Here is a 20689-nt window from a genome sequence, read left to right on the forward strand (position 1 = left end):
TCTTGTTAACAAACTATAGTTTTGGCAAGTCGGTTAGGACATCTACTTTGTGCATGACACAAGTCATTTTTCCAACAATTGTTTACAGACAGATTATTTCACTTATAATTCACTGTATCACAATTCCAGTGGGTCAGTTTACATACACTAAGTTGACTGTGCCTTTAAATAGCTTTGAAAATTCCAGAAAATTATGTCATGGTTTTAGAAGCTTCTGAAAGGCTAATTGGCATCATTTGAGTCAATTGGAGGTGTACCTGTGGATGTATTTCAAGGCCTACCTTCAAACTCAGTGCCTCTTTACTTGACATCATGGGAAAATCAAAAGAAATCAGCCAAGACCTCAGAAAAACAATTGTAGACCTCCACAAGTCTGGTTCATCCTTGGGAGCAATTTCCAAATGCCTGAAGGTACCACGGTCATCTGTACAAACAATAGTACGCAAGTATAAACACCATGGGATCACGCAGCCGTCATACCGCTCAAGGAGACGAGTTCTGTCTTCTAGAGCTGAACGTACTTTGGTGCGAAAAGTGCAAATCAATCCCAGAACAATAGCAAAGAGCCTTGAGAAGATGCTGGAGGAAACAGGTACAAAAGTATCTATATCCACAGTAAAACAAGTCCTATATCGACATTACCTGAAAGGCCACTCAGCAAGGAAGAAGCCACTGCTCCAAAAAGGTTTGTAACTGCACATGGAGAAATGTCCTCTGGTCTGATGAAACAAAAATAGAACTGTTTGGCCAAAATGACCATCGTTATGTTTGGAGGAAAAAGGGAGATGCTTGCAAGCTGAAGAACACCATCCCAAAAAGCACGGGGGCGGCAGCATCCTATTGTGGGGGTGCTTTGCAGCAGGAGGGACTGGTGCACTTCACAAAATAGATGGCATCATGAGGTAGGACAATGATGTGGATATATTGAAGCTAGATATATCTCAAGACTTCGGTCAGGAAGTTAAAGCTTGGTCGCAAATGGGTGTTCCAAATGGACAATGACCCCAAGCATACTTACAAAGTTGTGGCAAAATGTCTTAAGGACAACAAAGTCAAGGTATTGGAGTAACCATCACAAAGCCCTGACCTCAATCCTATAGAACATTTGTGGGCAGACCTGAAAAAGTGTGTACGAGCAAGGAGGCCTACAAACCTAACTCAGTTACACCAGCTCTGTCGGGAGGAATGGGCCAAAATTCACCCAACTTATTGTGGGAAGCTTGTGAGAAAGGCTACCCGAAACATTTGACCCAAGTTAAACTATTTAAAAGGCAATGAGTTTAAATGTATTTGGCTAAGGTGTATGTACACTTCAATTGTAACTAGGTGAGCAATGTGAGAGGGAGGCTGGAACCTTGGCTAGCGGATCAATGACCATGGCAACAGTGGGCAGAGCAGGCCATTTGGTAAGGTCAGACAGAGACAGTGGGCACACCATGTCACAGGGATACACCGTGATGACAATATTAGCAGCTTACAAATGTAGCAATAATTTACTGTATTGTTACAGTATTAGTATGGATGTACTTCAACACAGCAAACAAATGATTTCAATGTTTTAGCGTGAGGATTGCTATAGTTTACTTTGTAATGTGTTATGCTGTTTTTGAAAAAGTCGTTTACCGAGGGTATAGTGCAAAGAGGAAAAACAACATTTAACAAATCTAAATGGTGAGTGAAAGCATTTCCTGCACACTGGAACTCCTGTATGTGACAATAAAACATGTACACTACTGGTCAAAGGTTTTAGAACACCTACTCATTCAAGGGTATTTCTTTATTTTTCTATTTTCTACATTGCAGAATAATAGTGAAGACATCAAAACTATGAAATAACACATATGGAATCATGTAGTAACCAAAAACGTGTTAAACAAATCAATATATATTTTATATTTGAAATTCCAAATTCAAATAGCCACCCTTTTCCTTGATGGCAGCTTCATGAGGTAGTCACCTCGAATGCATTTCAATTAACAGGTGTGCCTTCCTAAAAGTTATTTTGTAGAATTTCTTTCCTTCTTAATGTATTTGAGCCAATCAGTTGTGTTGTGACATGTTAGGGGTGGTAGCCCTATTTAGTTAAAGACCAAGTCCATATTATGGCAAGAACAGCTCAAATAAGCAAAGAGAAACAACAGTCCATCATTACTTTAAGATATGAAGGTCAGTCAATCCGGAACATTTGAAGAACTTAAAGTTTCTTCAAGTGCAGTCACAAAAACAAGTGCTATGATGAAACTGTCTCTCATGTGGACCACCACAGGAAAGGAAGACCCAGAGTTACCTCTGAAGCAGAGGATAAGTTCATTAGAGTAACCAGCCTCAGAAATTGCAGCCCAAATAAATCCTTCACAGAGTTCAAGTAAACAGACACATCTCAACATCAACTGTTCAGAGGAGAACCAGGCCTTCATGGTCAAATTGCTGCAAAGAAACCATTACTAAAGAACACCAATTAAGAAGAAAATACTTGTTTGGGCCAAGAAACACGAGCAATGGACAATAGACCAGTCGGAATTTGTAATTTGGTCTGGAGTCCAAATTGTAGATTTATGGTTCCAACCGCTGTGTCTTTCTGAGACGCGGCGTTGGTAAACGGATGACCTCCTCATGTGTATTTCCCACCGTAAAAGCATGGAGGAGGAGGTGTGATGGTGTGGGGGTGCTTTGCTCGTGACACTGTCTTTGATTAACCAACAAGGCTACCACAGCATTCTGCAGCGATACACCATCCCATCTGGTTTGGGTTTAGTGGGACTATCATTTGTTTTTCAACAGGACAATGACCCAACACACCTCCAGGCTGTGTAAGGGCTATTTTATCAAGAAGGACAATTGATGGAGTGCTGCATCAGATGACTTGCCCTCCACAATCCCCCAACCTCAAACAAATTGAGATGTTTTGGGATGAGTCGGACCACAGAGTGAAGGAAAAGCAGCCAATAAGTGCTCAGCATATGTGGGAACTCTTTCAAGACTGCTGGAAAGCATACCAGGTGAAGCTGGTTGAGAGAATGCCAAGACGGTACAAAGCTGTCATCAAGGCAAAGGTTTGAAGAATCTCAGATATAAAATATACTGTATGCTGATTTGTTTAACACTTTTTGTGTTATTTCATCGGTTTGATGTCTTCACGATTATTCTGCAATGTAGAAAATAGTCCAAAAAAATAAATACCCTTGAATCAGTGAGTGTTCGAAAACCTTTTACCGGAAGTGTATATGTATTTTTTTATTTTTTTAAACTTTCCTTTTGGTAAGATCATTATGTTGAAAAGTTCCATCTGGCTTTACAGAGATACAGTCATTATTATCTAAAAGGAAACCATACAGGTGTATGCAATTAACATCCAGGTAACCTGGAAGTTAAATCCTGAAGCTTATCATGACCACAAATGAATTATGGTCCCATGCACTATGCATGCTTTCATAATGCTTTTCAAGGTGCTACATGACAACAATGCATCATGTAGAGGGGACTACAAATTAAAGTGGCAATACATTTGGTGGTGGACATTCAATAATACCATTTCCTAAATAGAATTAGCTCAAGGAAATGTAGAGTGAACAATCAGATCACACTTGGATCCCAGTATTATTGTTAATTTATTTCTCAATCTGAGTAATGAACAGTGCCTCAGTAGCTGAATCTTAATATGATGGTAAATCATGACATTCTATTTCAGATGTAATAAGTAAACCTTCCTTTAATTTAGATAAAGAAAAATAATTAAAACATTCCCAAATATATTAAAAATTGTGGTATCTTGGCACTGATCTTTGGATAACACATACAATAGTAAGTAGGTCAGGTTGAGCTGCCCTTAAGATCCACGCCCCCTTCAAACTGATGCCAATACAAACAGAGGCATCCATACAAGACATGACATTAGTTAATTTTCTCTGCAAATAACTTAGTCCTAATTTAGAGGATAGATAAAAATATACAGTGTACTGATTTCCGAAATCTTTACGGAATGACGAGCAGAGGATATCTATTAATTGAGATATGTACACATGGTATTTGGAATTATTTCTGATTTGTAGGTATAGCAAAAAATAGTAAAATTGAGCTTTTCCTGGTTTGAATGAGGTTTGAATCATTTATTGTATGGTGGTTTGCAAATATTAATCTGTTTCCACAGACTACAACTTGTGCTTGGCCAACAAGTGTACGTGAATTAAATATAACAATGTTACATAACACAAAATATAACTACATTATGCATAAAATAAGATCATTTAGTTGGAATTGATCCCGATAAAACTAAATATATCATAAACAAACTTGAGTAACTAACAACTGGAATGGCTTAGGTTTAGGCATGCTAGCAAGTAGTTATTGTTTGGGTTTCATATCTTAACATTACTATGATCTGAATTGTCTAACAGTACAGTTTATATATTTACACATTTTCATGAAGATAATCGGGAACTATTATATGCTGGCAGATAATTAAAATCTTTTGCACTTGCTTGTTACTTTCCTGCACAAAGTTTTGTCAGAGAGTGGGTATACAGTGCATTCAGAAAGTATTCAAACCCCTTGACTTTTCCCACATTTTGTTACGTTACAGGCTTTTCTAAAATGTATTAAATAGATGTTTTCCTTAATCAATCTACACATAATACCCCATAATGACAAAGCTAAAACAGTTTTTTAGAAATGTGTGGAAATGCATTCAAAATAAAAACTCCAATATCACATAAGTATTCAGACCCTTTATCATTACTTGGTTGAAGAACCTTTGGAAGCAATTACAGCCTTGAGTCTTCTTGGGTATATCGCTACAAGCTTGGCACACCTGTATTTGGGGACTTTCTCCCATTTTCTCGCAAGGATAAGCTGTCAGGTTGGATGGGGAGCGTCGCTGCAAAGCTATTTTCAGGTCTCTCCAGACGTGACGCTTGGCATTCAAGCCAAATAATTACATCTTGGTTTCATTAGACCAGAGAATCTAGTTTCTTAAGGTCTAAGAGTCCTTTAGGTGCCTTTTAGCAAACTCCAAGTGGGCTGTCATGTGCCTTTTACAGAGGAGTGGCTTCTGCCTGGCCACTGTACCATAAACGTCTGATTAGTGGAATGCTGCAGAGATGGTTGTCCTTCTGGAAGGTTCTCTCATCTCCACAGAGGAACTCTAGAGTTTTGTCAGAGTGACCAGCCAACTCTAGGAAGAGTCGTGGTGGTTCCAAACTTCTTCCATTTAAGAATGACGGAGGCCACTGTGTTCTTGGGGACCTTCAATGCTGCAGACATTTTTTTGGTACTGTTTCCCAGATCTGTGCCACAACACAATCCTGTCTCTGAGCTCTATGGACAATTCCTACGAGCTCATGGCTCTTCTTACATGCACCGTCAACGGTGGAACCTTATAGATATATAGACAGGTGTGTGCCTTTCCAAATAAGGTCAAATCAATTGAATTTACCACAGGTGTCCAATCAAGTAGTAGAAACATCTCATGGAGGGTCAATGGAAACAGGATGCACCTGAACTCAATTTCGAGTCTCATAGCAAAGGGTCTGAATACTTATGTAAATAAATATTTTCTTTGTCAAAAACGTCTAAAGACCTTTTTCGCTTTGTCATTATGGGGTATTGTGTGTAGATTGATGATACTTTTTTAAAATGTTATCCATTTTAGAATAGCATACCAAAATGTTGAAAAAGTTAAAGGGTCTGAATACTTACCGGATGCACTGTATGAACTCCTCAAAAACATGTTATTAAACATGGGATTTGCCATGCACAAAGGCAAATGCAGAGAGGACTTTTAAAGCTCAAATGGAATTTGGGAAAAGGTTCAAGTTTCAAATCATCATTTCTTTTTTAGCATGAGAATGGAGGATGGGAATGGGGAAACAGGAAGCACCTCTAATAGTCCAGGAGTTGGTGTAATTGCCTTCAACTGTTACTGTACCCTACAAGACACAACACATTTAATCCCAGGGTTGATTACTAGGCCTCAGCCGACATAGAAAGTCTATCCTGTAACCATATACATATTTTTTTCGCTGCAAATGGGAAGGTTAGGAGCAGGAAAATGTCACCCAGATTATATTTTCAATGCTTTTTCTATTTCAATATACCTCTACTAAATTAAATAGCTTCAGTGGATCTGTAAAATGAACTGCCATATCAATGTTCTATTTGGAGAAGTAATTACAATTTTGAGAGTAATTACGTAATATGGAACTCTGCATTCCAAAAGAAAACCTCCTTGCAAATGATACTTAACTAGTCTCTTCCATTTTGCAGTAAAACAAATTCAACCAATGCATTAGTCCGTAATCAGAGAAGAATCTTTCACATTTGAAGCCCTCGTCTGAGCTTTCAAATTACTGTCACAAACTTACCTGTGCACATAAAAAATCTTTGAGAGGAGCGCTTGAGGGGAAGGAAGGCACTTTCTAACTGCAACTGGAATAGAGGTGCCTTTCCCTGACAATCACAGCATCACATCGCATTTTCCCCCATGGGCTTGTCAGCGTCTGGTGGCTAAATTACCAGCATTTCTGCTCCTTTAATTCACATGTCTCATGTCAGCTTTGTGCTTCTCTGTGCAATTTTCACCGTTAACAGAATGAGAAAATGGAAGGGAGTGAAAATTGAACACAAGAACGGAAATTTGTCCAGCACATGTCCATCTTTGAGACCTAATACGACAAACAGCTCTGGGTGACTGTAAGGGAAAGTGAATGAAATAGGTCTAAATTGCCTGGTGGCACAGTCAGAGGCTTGATTAGCAGTAGTATTTCCCTTTGTGATGCAGCGATTCAAGAGAGCTGGCTAAGATGTGTAGTACTGGTTGCAACATTCACAAGAAATCAGGTACTTAGACTGACGGGAGCATTGCAGAAAAATCCTCCATGCTGAGTTTAACCCTGTAGTTCAGTTGTATGCCCTAAAATGAGAAATGTGCTCATGCTGTATATACACTGAGTGTACAACACATTAAGAACACCTGCTCTTTCCATGAGATAGACTGAACAGGTGAATCCAGTTGAAAGCTATGATCCCTTATTAATGTCACTTGGTAAATCCACTTCAATCAGTGTAGATGAAGGGGAGGAGACAGGTTAAATAATATGTTTTAAGCCTTGAGACAATTGAGATATGGATTGTGAATGTGTGCCATTCAGAGGGTGAATGGGCAAGACAAAATATTTAAGTACATTTTAACGGGGTATAGTAGAAGGTGCCAGGTACACCAGTTTGAGTGTCAAGAATTGCACCGCTGCTGTGTTTTTTCACGCTCAACAGTTTCCCGTGTGTATTAAGAATGGTCCACCACCCAAAGGACATCCAGCCAAATTGACACAACTGTGGGAAGCATTGGAGTCAACATGGGCCAGCATCCCAGTGGAACGCTATTGACACCTTGTAGAGTCTATGCCCCAACAAATTGAGGCAGTTCTGAGGGAACTAGGGCTGTGGCGGTCATGAAATTTTGTCATCCCATGATTGTCAAGCAAATAACTGCCAGTCTCATGGTAATTGGCCATTGATTAACATAAACACATTTAGCATCTCCTGGCTTCCACGCATAGCCTACAAGCCACTGATGCAGACCTTTGGAACATCTACATTTTAATAAGTCTAATAAATCAATTTAATATAGCCTACACCTTCACAATAAGTTCATTATTTATTTTAGACAAGTCTAAAGAAACATGACATGAAGAAAATGTAATATATTTCAGAAGAACAGAATATCTTACACTGAGCTGTCCTTATGTTAGGCCCTGATCTGGCTATGCCATATGGCTATGACCTATACTAGTTCATTTAGCAGACAAGATTTGCTTAGAATTCCGTGGCATTAATTTGGATTATTTTATAGTATGAACTATTCATTTTAACATAGCTGAATGAAATAGAAAGGATGTTTTCTCCAAACGATTTCTGAGGGAGTGTCCACATGCGGCTATTCTGTGTTGAGTGGTTAACAAAGAAACAGGTCCTGCTATATTCTTAATTTAGAGTTATTTATGCAACTTTAGTTGTGATACAAACATGATGCTGCATGATGCGACTAATGATGATTTGAAAAAAGTTGCACGAAAGGCATGAGCTCTGCTTTGTTTCTTGCACAGGCTGCACACCCTTCATCAGTCACTCATTCACAAATTGACCAGCACTTGATAAAAGCCTCTAATTTCCCGGTGGCATCCTCCTAAAATCCATGCCTTTTGCAGCAAGCGGCCATTATGCCCTTTGGCTGATTACAATAATTGTAATTCCCTTCTCCCAGCTGAGTCTTCCGAAGCACCTCTCACTCACATGCCTCTCTCAGATATCGCAATTCTTATTCGCCAATGTCCGTCATGTGATTGGGCTCTTCTCAGAGGCATCTATCTCAGCTCTGAAGAACGCTACAAGTAAAGACAGACACACCGGGGACTCCACTGCGCACTTCCTTCTTATCGAAATCCGAGGTGCATATTTAAGATGTTATAAGAACTGTCCACATTTATTTTTTGTCAGCCAACAAGATGAGTAGGCTAAATGAACAGAAAAAGCACTAGCCTACGTCAATCTACTATCCCCCATAGTACAAAAGTTGACTTATTCTATTGTTCACCTTGTCCTTCTGTGCGATAAATAAATTGTGGGATGCGATAGATCCTAAATTAATACAACCACTTGCATCAAATAACCTTTAAAAAGTAATGAGGCAGGGCCTCCCGAGTGGCGCAGCAGTCTAAAACACTCAATGGGGTTTGATTCCAATCTGTGTCTCAACCAGCTGTGATCGGGAGTCCAATATGGCGGCACACAATTAGCCCAGCGTTGTCCAGGTTTGGCCGCGGGGGTTTTACTTAGCTCATCGCGCGCTAGTGACTCCTTGTGGCGAGCCGGGCATCTGCAGGCTGACTCCGGTCATCAGTGGAATGGTGTTTCCTCCATTACATTGGTACAGCTGGCTTCCGGGTTAAGCGAGCGGGCGTTAAGAAGTGTGGCTTGGAAAGTCATGTTTTGGAGGACGCATGACTCGACCGTCGCTTCTCCCGAGCTCGTTGGGGAGTTGCAGTGATGAGACAAGATCGTAATCAGAGAAAAAGTGGAATGAGGCTGATGCAACAAATCAGAACATTTAACTTAAAATGTTGATAAACTATTAGGCTATTTCTTCACATTGTAAGCACAGCAATATGCACACGACCATAGGCTAGAAGCATGAATGTTCCAAAATGCAATCAATTAGCGGGAAAACAACATTCTCAAAAGTGACCACAAATGCGATTATGCATGTAATGCTTATTATAAAAGTGCATTTTTATGGTGAAAATGATCTTCCCCATACTTGAAACTCACACGCCGCCTATGTATGCCAGTTAGGCTCTACACCGGTTTTAAAGCAGATTAATGTGCTTAATTTTAAGAAGTTATTTGGACATGTTAGTTGTGATTACAAACCTTATCAAAACATATAGGCCTATGGGCTAGGCTACATGAGGTGTGATACTATGATTTGAAAAAAGTTGCAGAAAATAAGCATGCACTGTTTCTTGCTCTATTGCACACAAGCTGGGCATCATTCAAGTGAAATATCATTCACGGGTGATAGGCTAATATTGTTACCCATCAGACTATTATTGATTTAATCTTGTCTTTACATATACTAAATAATATATGTGTGAAATGAGTTTTGATTTAGAATGGACCATTATCATGCAACTATCTCAGAACGGGAGCAGGGATTTAAAAAAAATGTCATCTATGCACTTAAATAGCGAATGGAGGACGCTTTTCCCATGGTTCATTTTCATGCCAGCCAGGTACGCTTTACTCCTGTTGTAAAGCGAAGCTATGTGCTTAATATTAGGAAAGTTGAGAAATAAATATAGTATACCTAGCCTATAGAAAGCTGATTGGATCCTCCTATTTTTAATAGAGGTCTTCAAAACTCTGTTTTCTCACACAATTGCATAGCCTATAGAAATGTTGTGCAACATGAGCTCATGGGCTCTCATGAGGTGTTTGATTTGATTTTTGATTACATTTGCATTGATGTCAGAGTGATTAGAGGGACAATAAAGTCCTGAGCACCAGGCAATTAGCAAGTTTGGTAGGCTACTAATGACCATCAGCAGCATCAGAGCTTGGAGAAGCCTAGTTACTGTTACTAAACGGCCAGATGGAATTTGACTGCGGTCATTACTCGTGACTGCCGGTGTGGTGGTAATACAGTCACCGTATTACCTAGTTGCAACTCAATATAAGGAAGGTATTCTTAATGTTTTGCACATACACACACTTTTGTCCATGATAATCGATCAGTGGGTGGGCGGATGGATCACTAAGTACTTTATATTTCTCAGTGACTTAATAAATTGACTTGATAGTTGTATTTACCTCCGAGGGTCATCCCAGCTTCAAAACACTTCCTCAGTCGACATGATGGGCAGTTCTTCCGTCTAAGCTTATCGATGGTGCAGTCGTTTCTGCTGGCACACAGGTATTTCTGTTTACCTAACAAAGACAAACAAAGATAAGAATAAGAGAATACGAAATTCTATTTTGAATGAGGAGGAAAGTTACATCATGGTTGTAACATGGTTGTAAGTCATAAATGATTACCACAGAAACCAATGGTTGGAACCGGTTCAGGAAACAGAACCGAAAACCGGAAAATAAACAACATTTTTTGAGTAACAGAACCCGAACCAAAAACGAAAGTGATCTATACTGTTCTGGAACTGTTATTTTAAAAGCATGGGAACCGGTTAATAACGTTATTTTACATTCTGGACATTTCTTTCCAGTCCCACAACAAAGCGCCTATGCAAAGCCCTCACTCTGTCGCTCAGGAAGTTTTTCCAGCATCTGCTTGCCAGCTGGAAATATTTTACAGTGAGTGTGTGTGTGTGTGTGCTACCTGCCCCTCCCCCTATGAAGCATAGGTTACTGTAGCCTACTAACGTTATTCCGAAATGAGATATTTAATTAGAGAAGAATGGATTGACTTTTTCAATGCTAGTTAATGATACCAACAAAAAGATTAGACATATTTTTAATTCTAGTGCAGCTCTGCATACAGAAGCTTGTTAACTAGCTAGGTAACGTTTTCTCTGGTCCAATATTAAACCAACTCGGAAGTTCAAAGACATTCAAAGTTCCTCCAATTCTGTGGACCTAATTCAGATAATGCATATCATAATAAGATGTCCAGCACTTCAAGGCAAGCTTGAAGCTACGGGATATACACTACTGTGATTATGATCGAAGAGAATTCTCTTGGTAGATAATGCGGTCGGCATTTGATTGTAAGGAATTCTAGGTCAGGTGAACAAAAGGACTTGAGTTCCAGTATGTTGTTATGATCACACAATGTCTCGTTAATCATAAGGAATACACCCCTGCCCTTCTTCTTACCAGAGAGATGTTTGTTTCTGTCTGCGCGATGCGTGAAGAAGCCAGGTGGCTGTACCGACTCTGATGACGTATCCCGAGTGAGCCATGTATCCGTGAAACAAAGAACGTTACAATCTCTGATGTCTCTCTGGAAGGCAACCCTTGCTCGGATTTCGTCTACCTTGTTGTCAAGAGACTGGACATTGGCGAGTAGTATGCTCGGGGGCGGAGCCCGATGTGCATATTTTGGTTAAACTATCCCCAATTCAATGGAATTGCAACCCTCTGCACGCACAGTGCATTCTTCCATCACATGTGAAGTGCACTCTTCCATCACATGTACAGCTGATTCTCAAGATCTTGCACACTAATGAGATGCTATTGAGCCCACACTATCTGAGCCAAGGACTACATGCTTTCTGGTAGGGGAGGGGTGAATATATTTTATCTGACATACATTATTTTTTTGTTAACTAGTAAATAGTAGCCTACAGAAAAGTGTGTTTAAATCATTTCTAACTTGTTAACATTTTCTGCTAGTTAGTTTTTGCTACCATGTGGGTTTTAGCTTGCTTGAGCCTGTTAACTGAAGACTGTTAATTCACCTGTTTCCATACATGTTTCATTTTATAACATTTACCTTACAAAGGAGTTGTTTAATCTAACTGCTTAACTATTTATCTGGACATGGAATTGTATTTATTTTTACTCATTTTTTCCTCATCTTTACAGGAAAATGCCACGTGCACTATCTGACGTGTGGAGACATTTCACTGCAGCTAATGTAGAAGGAAAAGCTATGTACATTTGGAAATACTGTGCCAAATCATGTGTGAAAAATGCAACAAAGATGCAGAATCATCTGGCCAAGTGCACAAAGTTCCCTCAGAGCTCACAACAAGCAACCTCTGACAAAAGTCGCTCTACATCTATTTGAGGTGAAAATTATGAATCAGACACCTTATCAATAGCAAATGCTCATGGTCCTCCTGGAATCAGAAGTGTTTTTGACTCAGTGGAGGTACGTAGTCAGAGAAATGCTGATGAATGTCTTGCTTGAGCTCTGTATGCAACTGGTTCACCTCTGATGCTCACAGGCAATATGTATTGGAAGATATTTCTGAATGTTCTTCTCCCAGCATACACCCCTCCAACCAGACATGCTTTATCTACTCATTTGCTAGATGCAGAGTTCAACAGAGTTCAAGTGAAGGTCAAGCAAATCATAGAGAAAGCAGACTGTATTGCAATCATCTCTGATGGATGGTCGAATGTTCGTGGGCAAGGAAAAACCCCTCAACCAGTATTCTATAAGAGCACAGACACAAGGGACAACAGACACACCGGTCTCTACATTGCAGATGAGCTGAAGGCAGTCATCAATGACCTTGGACCACAGATGGTATTTGCACTGATGACAGACAATGCTGCGAACATGAAGGCTGCTTGGTCTAAAGTGGAGAAGTCCTACCCTCACATCACCCCCATTGGCTATGCTGCTCGTGCATTGAATCTGCTCTTCAAGGACATCATGGCACTGAAAACAATGGATACACTTTACAAGAGAGCCAATGAAATGGTTAGGTATGTGAACAGTCATCAAGTTATAGCAGAACTCTACCTCACCAAGCAAAGTGAGAAGAATAAGAGCACCACATTGAAGCTGCCCAGCAACACCCGTTGGGGTGGTTTTGTCATCATGTTTGACAGCCTCCTGGAGGGGAAGGAGTCTCTCCAATAAATGGCCATATCACAGTCTGCTGAAATAGACAGCCCCATCAAGAGGATCCTCCTGGATGATGTATTTTGGGAGAGAGTGGTAAGCAGCCTGAAACTCCTGAAACCTATAGCATTAGCTATTGCACGGATTGAGGGAGACAATGCCATCCTGTCTGGTGTTCAGACTCTGCTTGCAGATGTAAGAGAAGAAATCCGTACTGCCCTGTCCACTTCACTGTTGCTCCAAGCAGAGGAAACTGCAGTTCTGAAATACATCAAAAAGCATTAAAACTTCTGCCTGAAGCCCATACACGCCACAGTGTACATGTCGGACCCCAAGTATGCTGGCAAGAGCATCCTGTCTGGTGCTGAGATCAACAAGGCCTATGGTGTCATCACTACTGTGTCTCGTCACCTTGGCCTGGATGAGAGCAAGGTTCTTGGCAGTCTGGCGAAGTACACTTCCAAAGCAAGGGCTTTGGGATGGAGATGCAACATGGCAGTCGTGCCAACATATCTCATCAGCCACCTGGTGGAAGGGACTTTGTGGATCACTTTTTGAGCCTGACAACGAGCCATCCTCAACAAGGTTGGAAAATGACAGTGAAGATGAGGCCTCAGAGTTTGATGTTCAAGAAGTGGACATTAAGGAGGTCCAGGGAGAAGACATGGAAGCCTGAGAGAAAGACCACCAAAGCTTCAGTTTCTAGATGTATAATTTTACAGATGTATGTTGAAAACGTTTTTGGGAGATGCGATGGATCATTGGGGATCCTTCAATATTCCCTTTCTTTTGTGGTTCAGTGAAATCATCCCATGTGAAGAGTCAACTCATTTAATTAAAGTTCAATTCGTAACTAAATTGTTTTTAAAATTTCTATTGGAAGGATTTAATTATTTGCAAATATGTCTACTTATGATAAGGTAAAAGGTTTATGTTTCTGTCTCCATATGGTATGGTAAATATATCCAATGCATAAAACATTTACAATTAAAAGGTATTCATTTGAATTTGCATATATTTCCATTAATTCCCATATATTCCCACTGAAAGTTTCCACCTCTGAATATTCCTCAAAATGTGCAACCCTAGTAATGATTACATTTACATTTACATTTAAGTCATTTAGCAGACGCTCTTATCCAGAGCGACTTACAAATTGGTGCATTCACCTTATGACATCCAGTGGGACAGTCACTTAACAATAGTGCATCTAAAACTTAGGGGGGGGGTGGGGTGAGAGGGATTACTTAACCTATCCTAGGTATTCCTTAAAGAGGTGGGGTTTCAGGTGTCTCCGGAAGGTGGTGATTGACTCCGCTGTCCTGGCGTCGTGAGGGAGTTTGTTCCACCATTGGGGGGGCCAGGGCAGCGAACAGTTTTGACTGGGCTGAGCGGGAGCTGTACTTCCTCAGTGGTAGGGAGGCGAGCAGGCCAGAGGTGGATGAACGCAGTGCCCTTGTTTGGGTGTAGGGCCTGATCAGAGCCTGGAGGTACTGAGGTGCCGTTCCCCTCACAGCTCCGTAGGCAAGCACCATGGTCTTGTAGCGGATGCGAGCTTCAACTGGAAGCCAGTGGAAGCTTCTTGATATGCCACACCTGTCAGGTGGATGGATTATTTTGGCAATGGAGAAATGCTCACTAGAAGGGATGTAAACAAATTTGTGCACAAAATTTGAGAGGAATAAGCTTTTTGTGCATATGGAACATTTTCTGGGATCTTTTATTTCAGCTCATGGAACATGTTGCGTTCATATTTTTGTTCAGTGTAGTTTACATGTTGTTAACAATCTAAGCCAACCCTGCCTGTTTTGCCCCATAGTTGCGCAAACGTCAGTTTTGTTGCTAAACAACTAACCCTTTTATGCGCTGGGAGTTTGTGGTGATTGTTTTTTATTGATCTGTGTCAGATCTTGTAGAAACTCTGTTAGGTGCGTGACTGTAATTGCTATTTGAAGTGGGAAACGTAGCATACCTATGTCAGGCCAGATATCTGGATATTCGATTAGCTGTGCCCATCCCTGCTCATAATCATGAGCTTTTACTCAGAAACAGGATTTCATATGTCATATGACTCACAGGTTGATTCACTGAAAAAATGTAATGACTTTCCATATGAGGATTTCCCAGATGGGTAGACGAGGATGAATGTAACTTCTGGCAATTTTGTAAAAAATGTACATAGATTGGTTTTGACATATTCCAAATAAACCATGTCAATACTATGGGTATTTGTCCTTTGAAATACATAGAGATTAAGAACTATTTTTCTTACGGCATCATTATATCTAATACATTATTTCCAAAAAGCATGAGAGGTGGATCTGGTTTATGGATCCCATTTCCACCATTGATGCTCTGCTCTTTCTCCTGTGTGGAGAGGTGCAATGGCATATTACTATTACTTTATCCAGTCTTACCTTCTGCAGCTCTCTTGAAGAACACTTTGCAGCTGCCACAGGTTAGCGCTCCATAGTGGCAGCCAGATGCTTCATCTGCACAGATCAGACAGGTCCTCTGGGGCGGGAAGAAGAACTCCATGGGGAACATGTGGTCTCTGCCACCCTCAAACCTTTAGGAACATATTAAAGGCTTTTTAGAAACATCACAAACAAACAGTACATAATTACTCAACAGCATCCTTCAATAAGCACATGTGTTCCTATTACCCTCTGCCTCTCTCTTTTGCCACTACATACACTCTGATAAGTTGTGTCCTGACATTTTAACAGAAGTGACCATAACCTAATGCTTGAGGCCTGTAATTTTTCCTTCAGGGGTGAAACCATTGAGAATGGACTAATGGAATATTCAAATTAATCAAAACTACAATAGTGTAACAGCAGAGCTTGATTGTCATGATATGACAAATTGACAAGCACAGAACAATTGCTAACATTATGAAAGGCACGTCGCTTAAGCAAGTTCTTATTTTGCTTTAAAAAAATTAACATTGTGATATACACCGACTATATAAAACACATACATTCCATGACATAGATTGACTAGGTGAATACAGGTGAAATCTATGATCCCTTATTTATGTCACTTGTTAAATCCACTTCAATCAGTGTAGATGAAGGGGAGGAGACAGGTTAAAGAAGGATTTTAAGCCTTGAGACAATTGAGACCTGGATTGTATATGTGTGCCATTCAGAGGGTGAATGGACAAAACTAAATATTTAAGCACCCTTGAACTGGGTATGGTAGTAGGTGCCAAGTGCACCGGTTTGATTGATTCACACTCAACAGTTTCTCATGTGTATCAAGAATGGTCCACCACCCAAAGGACATCCAGCCAACTTGACACAACTGTGGGAAGCATTGGAGTCAACATGGGCCAGCATCCCTATGGAACGCTTTGACACCTTGTAAAGTCCATGCCAACAAATTGAGGCTGTTCCGAGGGCAACAGGGGGGAGGGGTGCAACTCAATATTAGGAAAGTGTTCCTAATGTTTGGTATCTCAGTGTATACACCACTGACACTTAACACCCCACACAAAAGCTGAAATCCAATCTGGACCATGGTCCCTGATCAAAATTAAACGTGATTTCCTCTGGCTGGCATTCTATACGACTCCTCACATTGAGGCCTTATGTGCAATACTACTGCCATCAAGTGTATACCCTATTTGTGTGGTTCTTTATAATTAGTGAAAAGTTCATTTGATTCACAGATCCAGATTATTTAAGCATTTTCACTTTTCTCCCTCAGATTCACAGTTTCTGAGTGAGATCCTCATCGGGTGAACCAGACTGGGTAAGAATGTATCTGATTTCTAATCAGAGCTGGGCAGAGGGTGTGATGACTTGAGAGTGTGGGAAAGGTGGGAACAGCAGTGCCAGGGCCAAGGGGGGCAAGAGGGGTGCTCTACTGCAGCTGTCAGCACAGGAAGAGATTGGACAGTGTGTACAGACATGACTATACCTCAATGACGTATAGCGTTAGGTGTCAAGGCTCTATGTAAAAAACACAAGGACAAAGCTTATAACCAAGCAGCAAAACAGTCCTTTCTACAGTATCAGCAGTAGGCTAAATGCCCACTGGCTCTTGGTCAGAATCTAGAGCCAGAAAAGCCAGCTGTTAGAGAATAAAGCACAAAGCTCAGTTTCAGTGCCTTAATATGATGAGTATAATTCTGTTCTGATGACCTGGTCTGATGTTACTGGAAGATTGAAGTAATTCAGTGTTTCCCATATATTCACTAAGCAGCAGCGCACCACTAAATTGTTCCTAAAGCCAGACAGGAAGTATGTAGAAAAGATCATTAAACTATATATTTTAAAATAATATAATCTTTGAGAACTAGAAATCACCCAAATAAAGCTAGACACTAAGGGAGAATTGAACATCCTAAAAATAATGTATTTAAGAGTATTTTTTGTCATGGCTGGATTACTGACGGGGCACACAGGGCACATGCCCAGGGGGTCCCGATTGGTTTTGTTATACTATTTGAGCATAAGAACACAGAATTAGCCACAGCAAAACGCATGGGATTGCATGACATTTGTTTTCCTGGAAATTAGCCACACACACACCCCTTCCATGATCATTGACAAAACTAGGGGAAATACTGGTTAATTAATCCATAGATATTGAGAGTGACTCATCTGGTTAATCATAAAATCAGTAATAAATGTAGGTACTTCAAATGTGTTATGAAATTATTAATGTAATCAATGCAAGGATATAAATGTTACTCTATGCTGCTCTTATCCATTTTAGCTATAAACCTTTAAGGAAATAATTGGAATTGTTGGAAATCCAAAATGAGGATATGTGATGATGATAATACTTCTGAAAATTATATAGTTGATGGCATATCCTGTGGATGTCAACATGGCGTAAGAATATGAATGTAAACTGGGGCATGGCATGGCAAAGCAGGGGGGAAACGGAAAAGGTTAGAAAAGTGGAATTCCTTTCACCCAGACTGGTTCTGACTATTTTGACAACACAGAAAAATCTCCACATATAAATTGTATTTTTTAAATCATTGAGGATAACAAACAAAAAGTCCAACTTTTATATTGTATTCCTTCAGAAATTACTGTTCACTCTGTCACAGACCTGCCATGTACCCACAGAATTTTGCAGATGTTCTGTGTACTCACCCCATCTAACCCAGACATCTAACATTTCCCCCAATGAAATGTAGCCTAAGTGAATGACTACTCAACATGAGCAAAATAAGCTATTCTGTATTTTATTTAAGCTTATTGGCTGGAGTAGAGGAGGGCTGATATGAAGAATGTAGCCCATAAGCCAATTGGAGCTACTGTAATAGCCATATGGTTTGTAAGTTCCAGATCTGATATAAATCTTGCATCATAACACTTAGACATTTCAGACTGTGGAATCCAGATAATACACTGTGAGTGGTGTGTGGCTGACATATGAATCGTCATTAGCACAGCACTTGCACGCTTAAGGTGCAATTTGGAGAGTAATTTAGAATCTCAGGTAAATTCACCATGAGTGGATCGGATGGTTAGGTCATCAACATCAGCAGTGGCCTACTGAGCATTAGTGCATCCAGCCCTTTGTTCTCAAAAAGAGCACACGTGCGCACATGCCTTCTAAGTCAGTGGCATATACACTGAGTATACCAAACATTAGGAACACCTTCCTAATATTTAGTTGCACCCCCCATTTTGCCCTCAGAACAGCCTCAATTCGTCTGGGCATGGACTCTACAAGGTGTCAAAAGCGTTGTTGACTCCAATGCCTCCCACAGTTGTGTCAAGTTAGCTGGATGTCCTTTGGGTGGTGGACCATTCTTGATACACATGGCAAACTGTTGAGCATGAAAAACCCATTAGCGTTGCAGTTCTTGACACAAACCGGTGTGCCTGACACCTACTACCATACCCCGTTCAAAGGCGCTTAAATCTTTTGTCTTGACTGGCACACTTACTCAATCCATGTCTCAATTGTCTCAAGGCTTTAAAATAATTATTTAACCTATCTCCTCCCCTTCATCTATATTGATTGAAGTGGATTTAACAAGTGACATAAATAAGGGATCATAGCTTAACCTGGACGCACCTGGTCAGTCTATGTCATGGAAAGAACAGGTGTTGTAGTTATTTTTCAATGTAACTACAAATTCAAACCCTCACCCTGAAATGTTAAGTAAATATGGTCAATGTAATGTGGTGGTAACTATTTGTACTGTTATGTTAAACCTGAAACTTACAGTGTAAAGAACTATACCGCATGTGTGATATTGGTTGGAAACATGGTTGGCTGCTATAATGTGGAAAATATAGAACAACTTCATCTTCATTAATAGTGAAAAATATGCAAATAGTCATGGTGATGACAGCTAAGGTAAGTAGCAGCCCAAAAATACAAGTGTTAGGTGCCAGTGACTGCTGAGTAAGGCAAAAATCTATTTTCACACCAAACAGAGCATAATTGCTGCAACAGAAATGGACAACTTAATTGACCCTTTGCCTAACAAGCCTTTTTGAGGTCTATCTTGTTTTTCAACACTTCCAGGTTCCTATTTACTCACTGTACTGACATTTTTGGAACTACAGTATCTATTCTCATTTGAGAATATACATTATATATATTATTACTGGCCAAATTGAACATTTACAGTGCATATAGAAAGTCTATATGTTTTAAACTTTTTTCCACATTTTGTTGTGTTACAAAGTGAGATTGAAATAGATTTAATTGTAATTTTTGTGTCATTGATCCACACAAAATACTCCATAATGTCAAAGTGAACAAAATAATTATACAAATGAAATAACTACCATATAGTCCCTGCATAAGTATTCATCCCCTTTGTTGAGGCAAGCCTAAAAGAGTTCAGAAGTCAAATTTGGCTTAACAAACTATATTTTGTTATATATCAAGTTAAATTGAATGACGGCCCCTTCCTCTGTTCCACATACTGTACCTAAAATATCTGTAAGGTCCCTCAGTCAAGTATTGAATTTCACGCACAGATTAAACTAAAAGACCAGGGAGCTTTTTAAAGCCTCATAAAGAAGGACAGTGATTGATAGATGGGTAAAAATAACAAATCATACATTGAATATCTCTTTAAGCATGGTCAAGTAAAAAATTGTATATGGATGGACGATGTATCAAACCACCCAGACACATCAGAGATGCAGTCTTCCTTCTGAACTGAGCTAAAGGACAGGAAGGAAACTGCTTAGGGATGTCACCATGAGGCCATTGGTGATTTTAAAACAGCGACAGAGTTCAATGGCTGTGATGGGTGGATCAACAACATTGTCGTGACTCCACAAAAATGGCCTAAAAGACAGAGTGAAAAGACGAACACAAATATACAGAATAAAAATTCCAAGACATGCATATGTATGCAACAAGGCACTAAACTAATATTGCAACAAACACAGCAAAGAAATACACTTTTTGGCTTAAATGCAATGCCTTATGTTTGGGGCAAATGCAACAACACATCACAGCATGGTGGTGGCTCCATCATGGGAATGGTATGCTTGACATCTGCAAAGACTGGGGAGTTTTTCAGGATGAAAAGAAACGGGCTGGAGCTAAGTACAGGCAAAATCCTAGAGGAATCCTAACCTGATTCAGCATGACAACACCTTTTCC

The 20689-nt window shown here is 40.0% G+C and overlaps 1 protein-coding gene across 3 annotated transcripts in view; it reads right to left on the reverse strand.

Moving 5' to 3' along the window:
• The window catches only part of LOC124008847 (androgen receptor-like), a 43206-nt gene that overhangs the window by 14738 nt on the left and 7779 nt on the right, over nt 1-20689 (reverse strand). For all 3 annotated transcript variants that reach the window (XM_046320447.1, XM_046320432.1, XM_046320439.1), the window contains 2 exons: nt 15502-15653; nt 10363-10479 (listed from right to left, as the gene is read on the reverse strand). In XM_046320447.1, the coding sequence (XP_046176403.1) occupies nt 10363-10479; nt 15502-15631 (247 nt within the window). In that variant the 5' untranslated portion in view covers nt 15632-15653. The remainder of the gene's footprint in view (nt 1-10362; nt 10480-15501; nt 15654-20689) is intronic.

The sequence above is a fragment of the Oncorhynchus gorbuscha genome, linkage group LG02 (genome assembly GCF_021184085.1).
Source record: "Oncorhynchus gorbuscha isolate QuinsamMale2020 ecotype Even-year linkage group LG02, OgorEven_v1.0, whole genome shotgun sequence".
Lineage (NCBI taxonomy): Eukaryota > Metazoa > Chordata > Actinopteri > Salmoniformes > Salmonidae > Oncorhynchus > Oncorhynchus gorbuscha.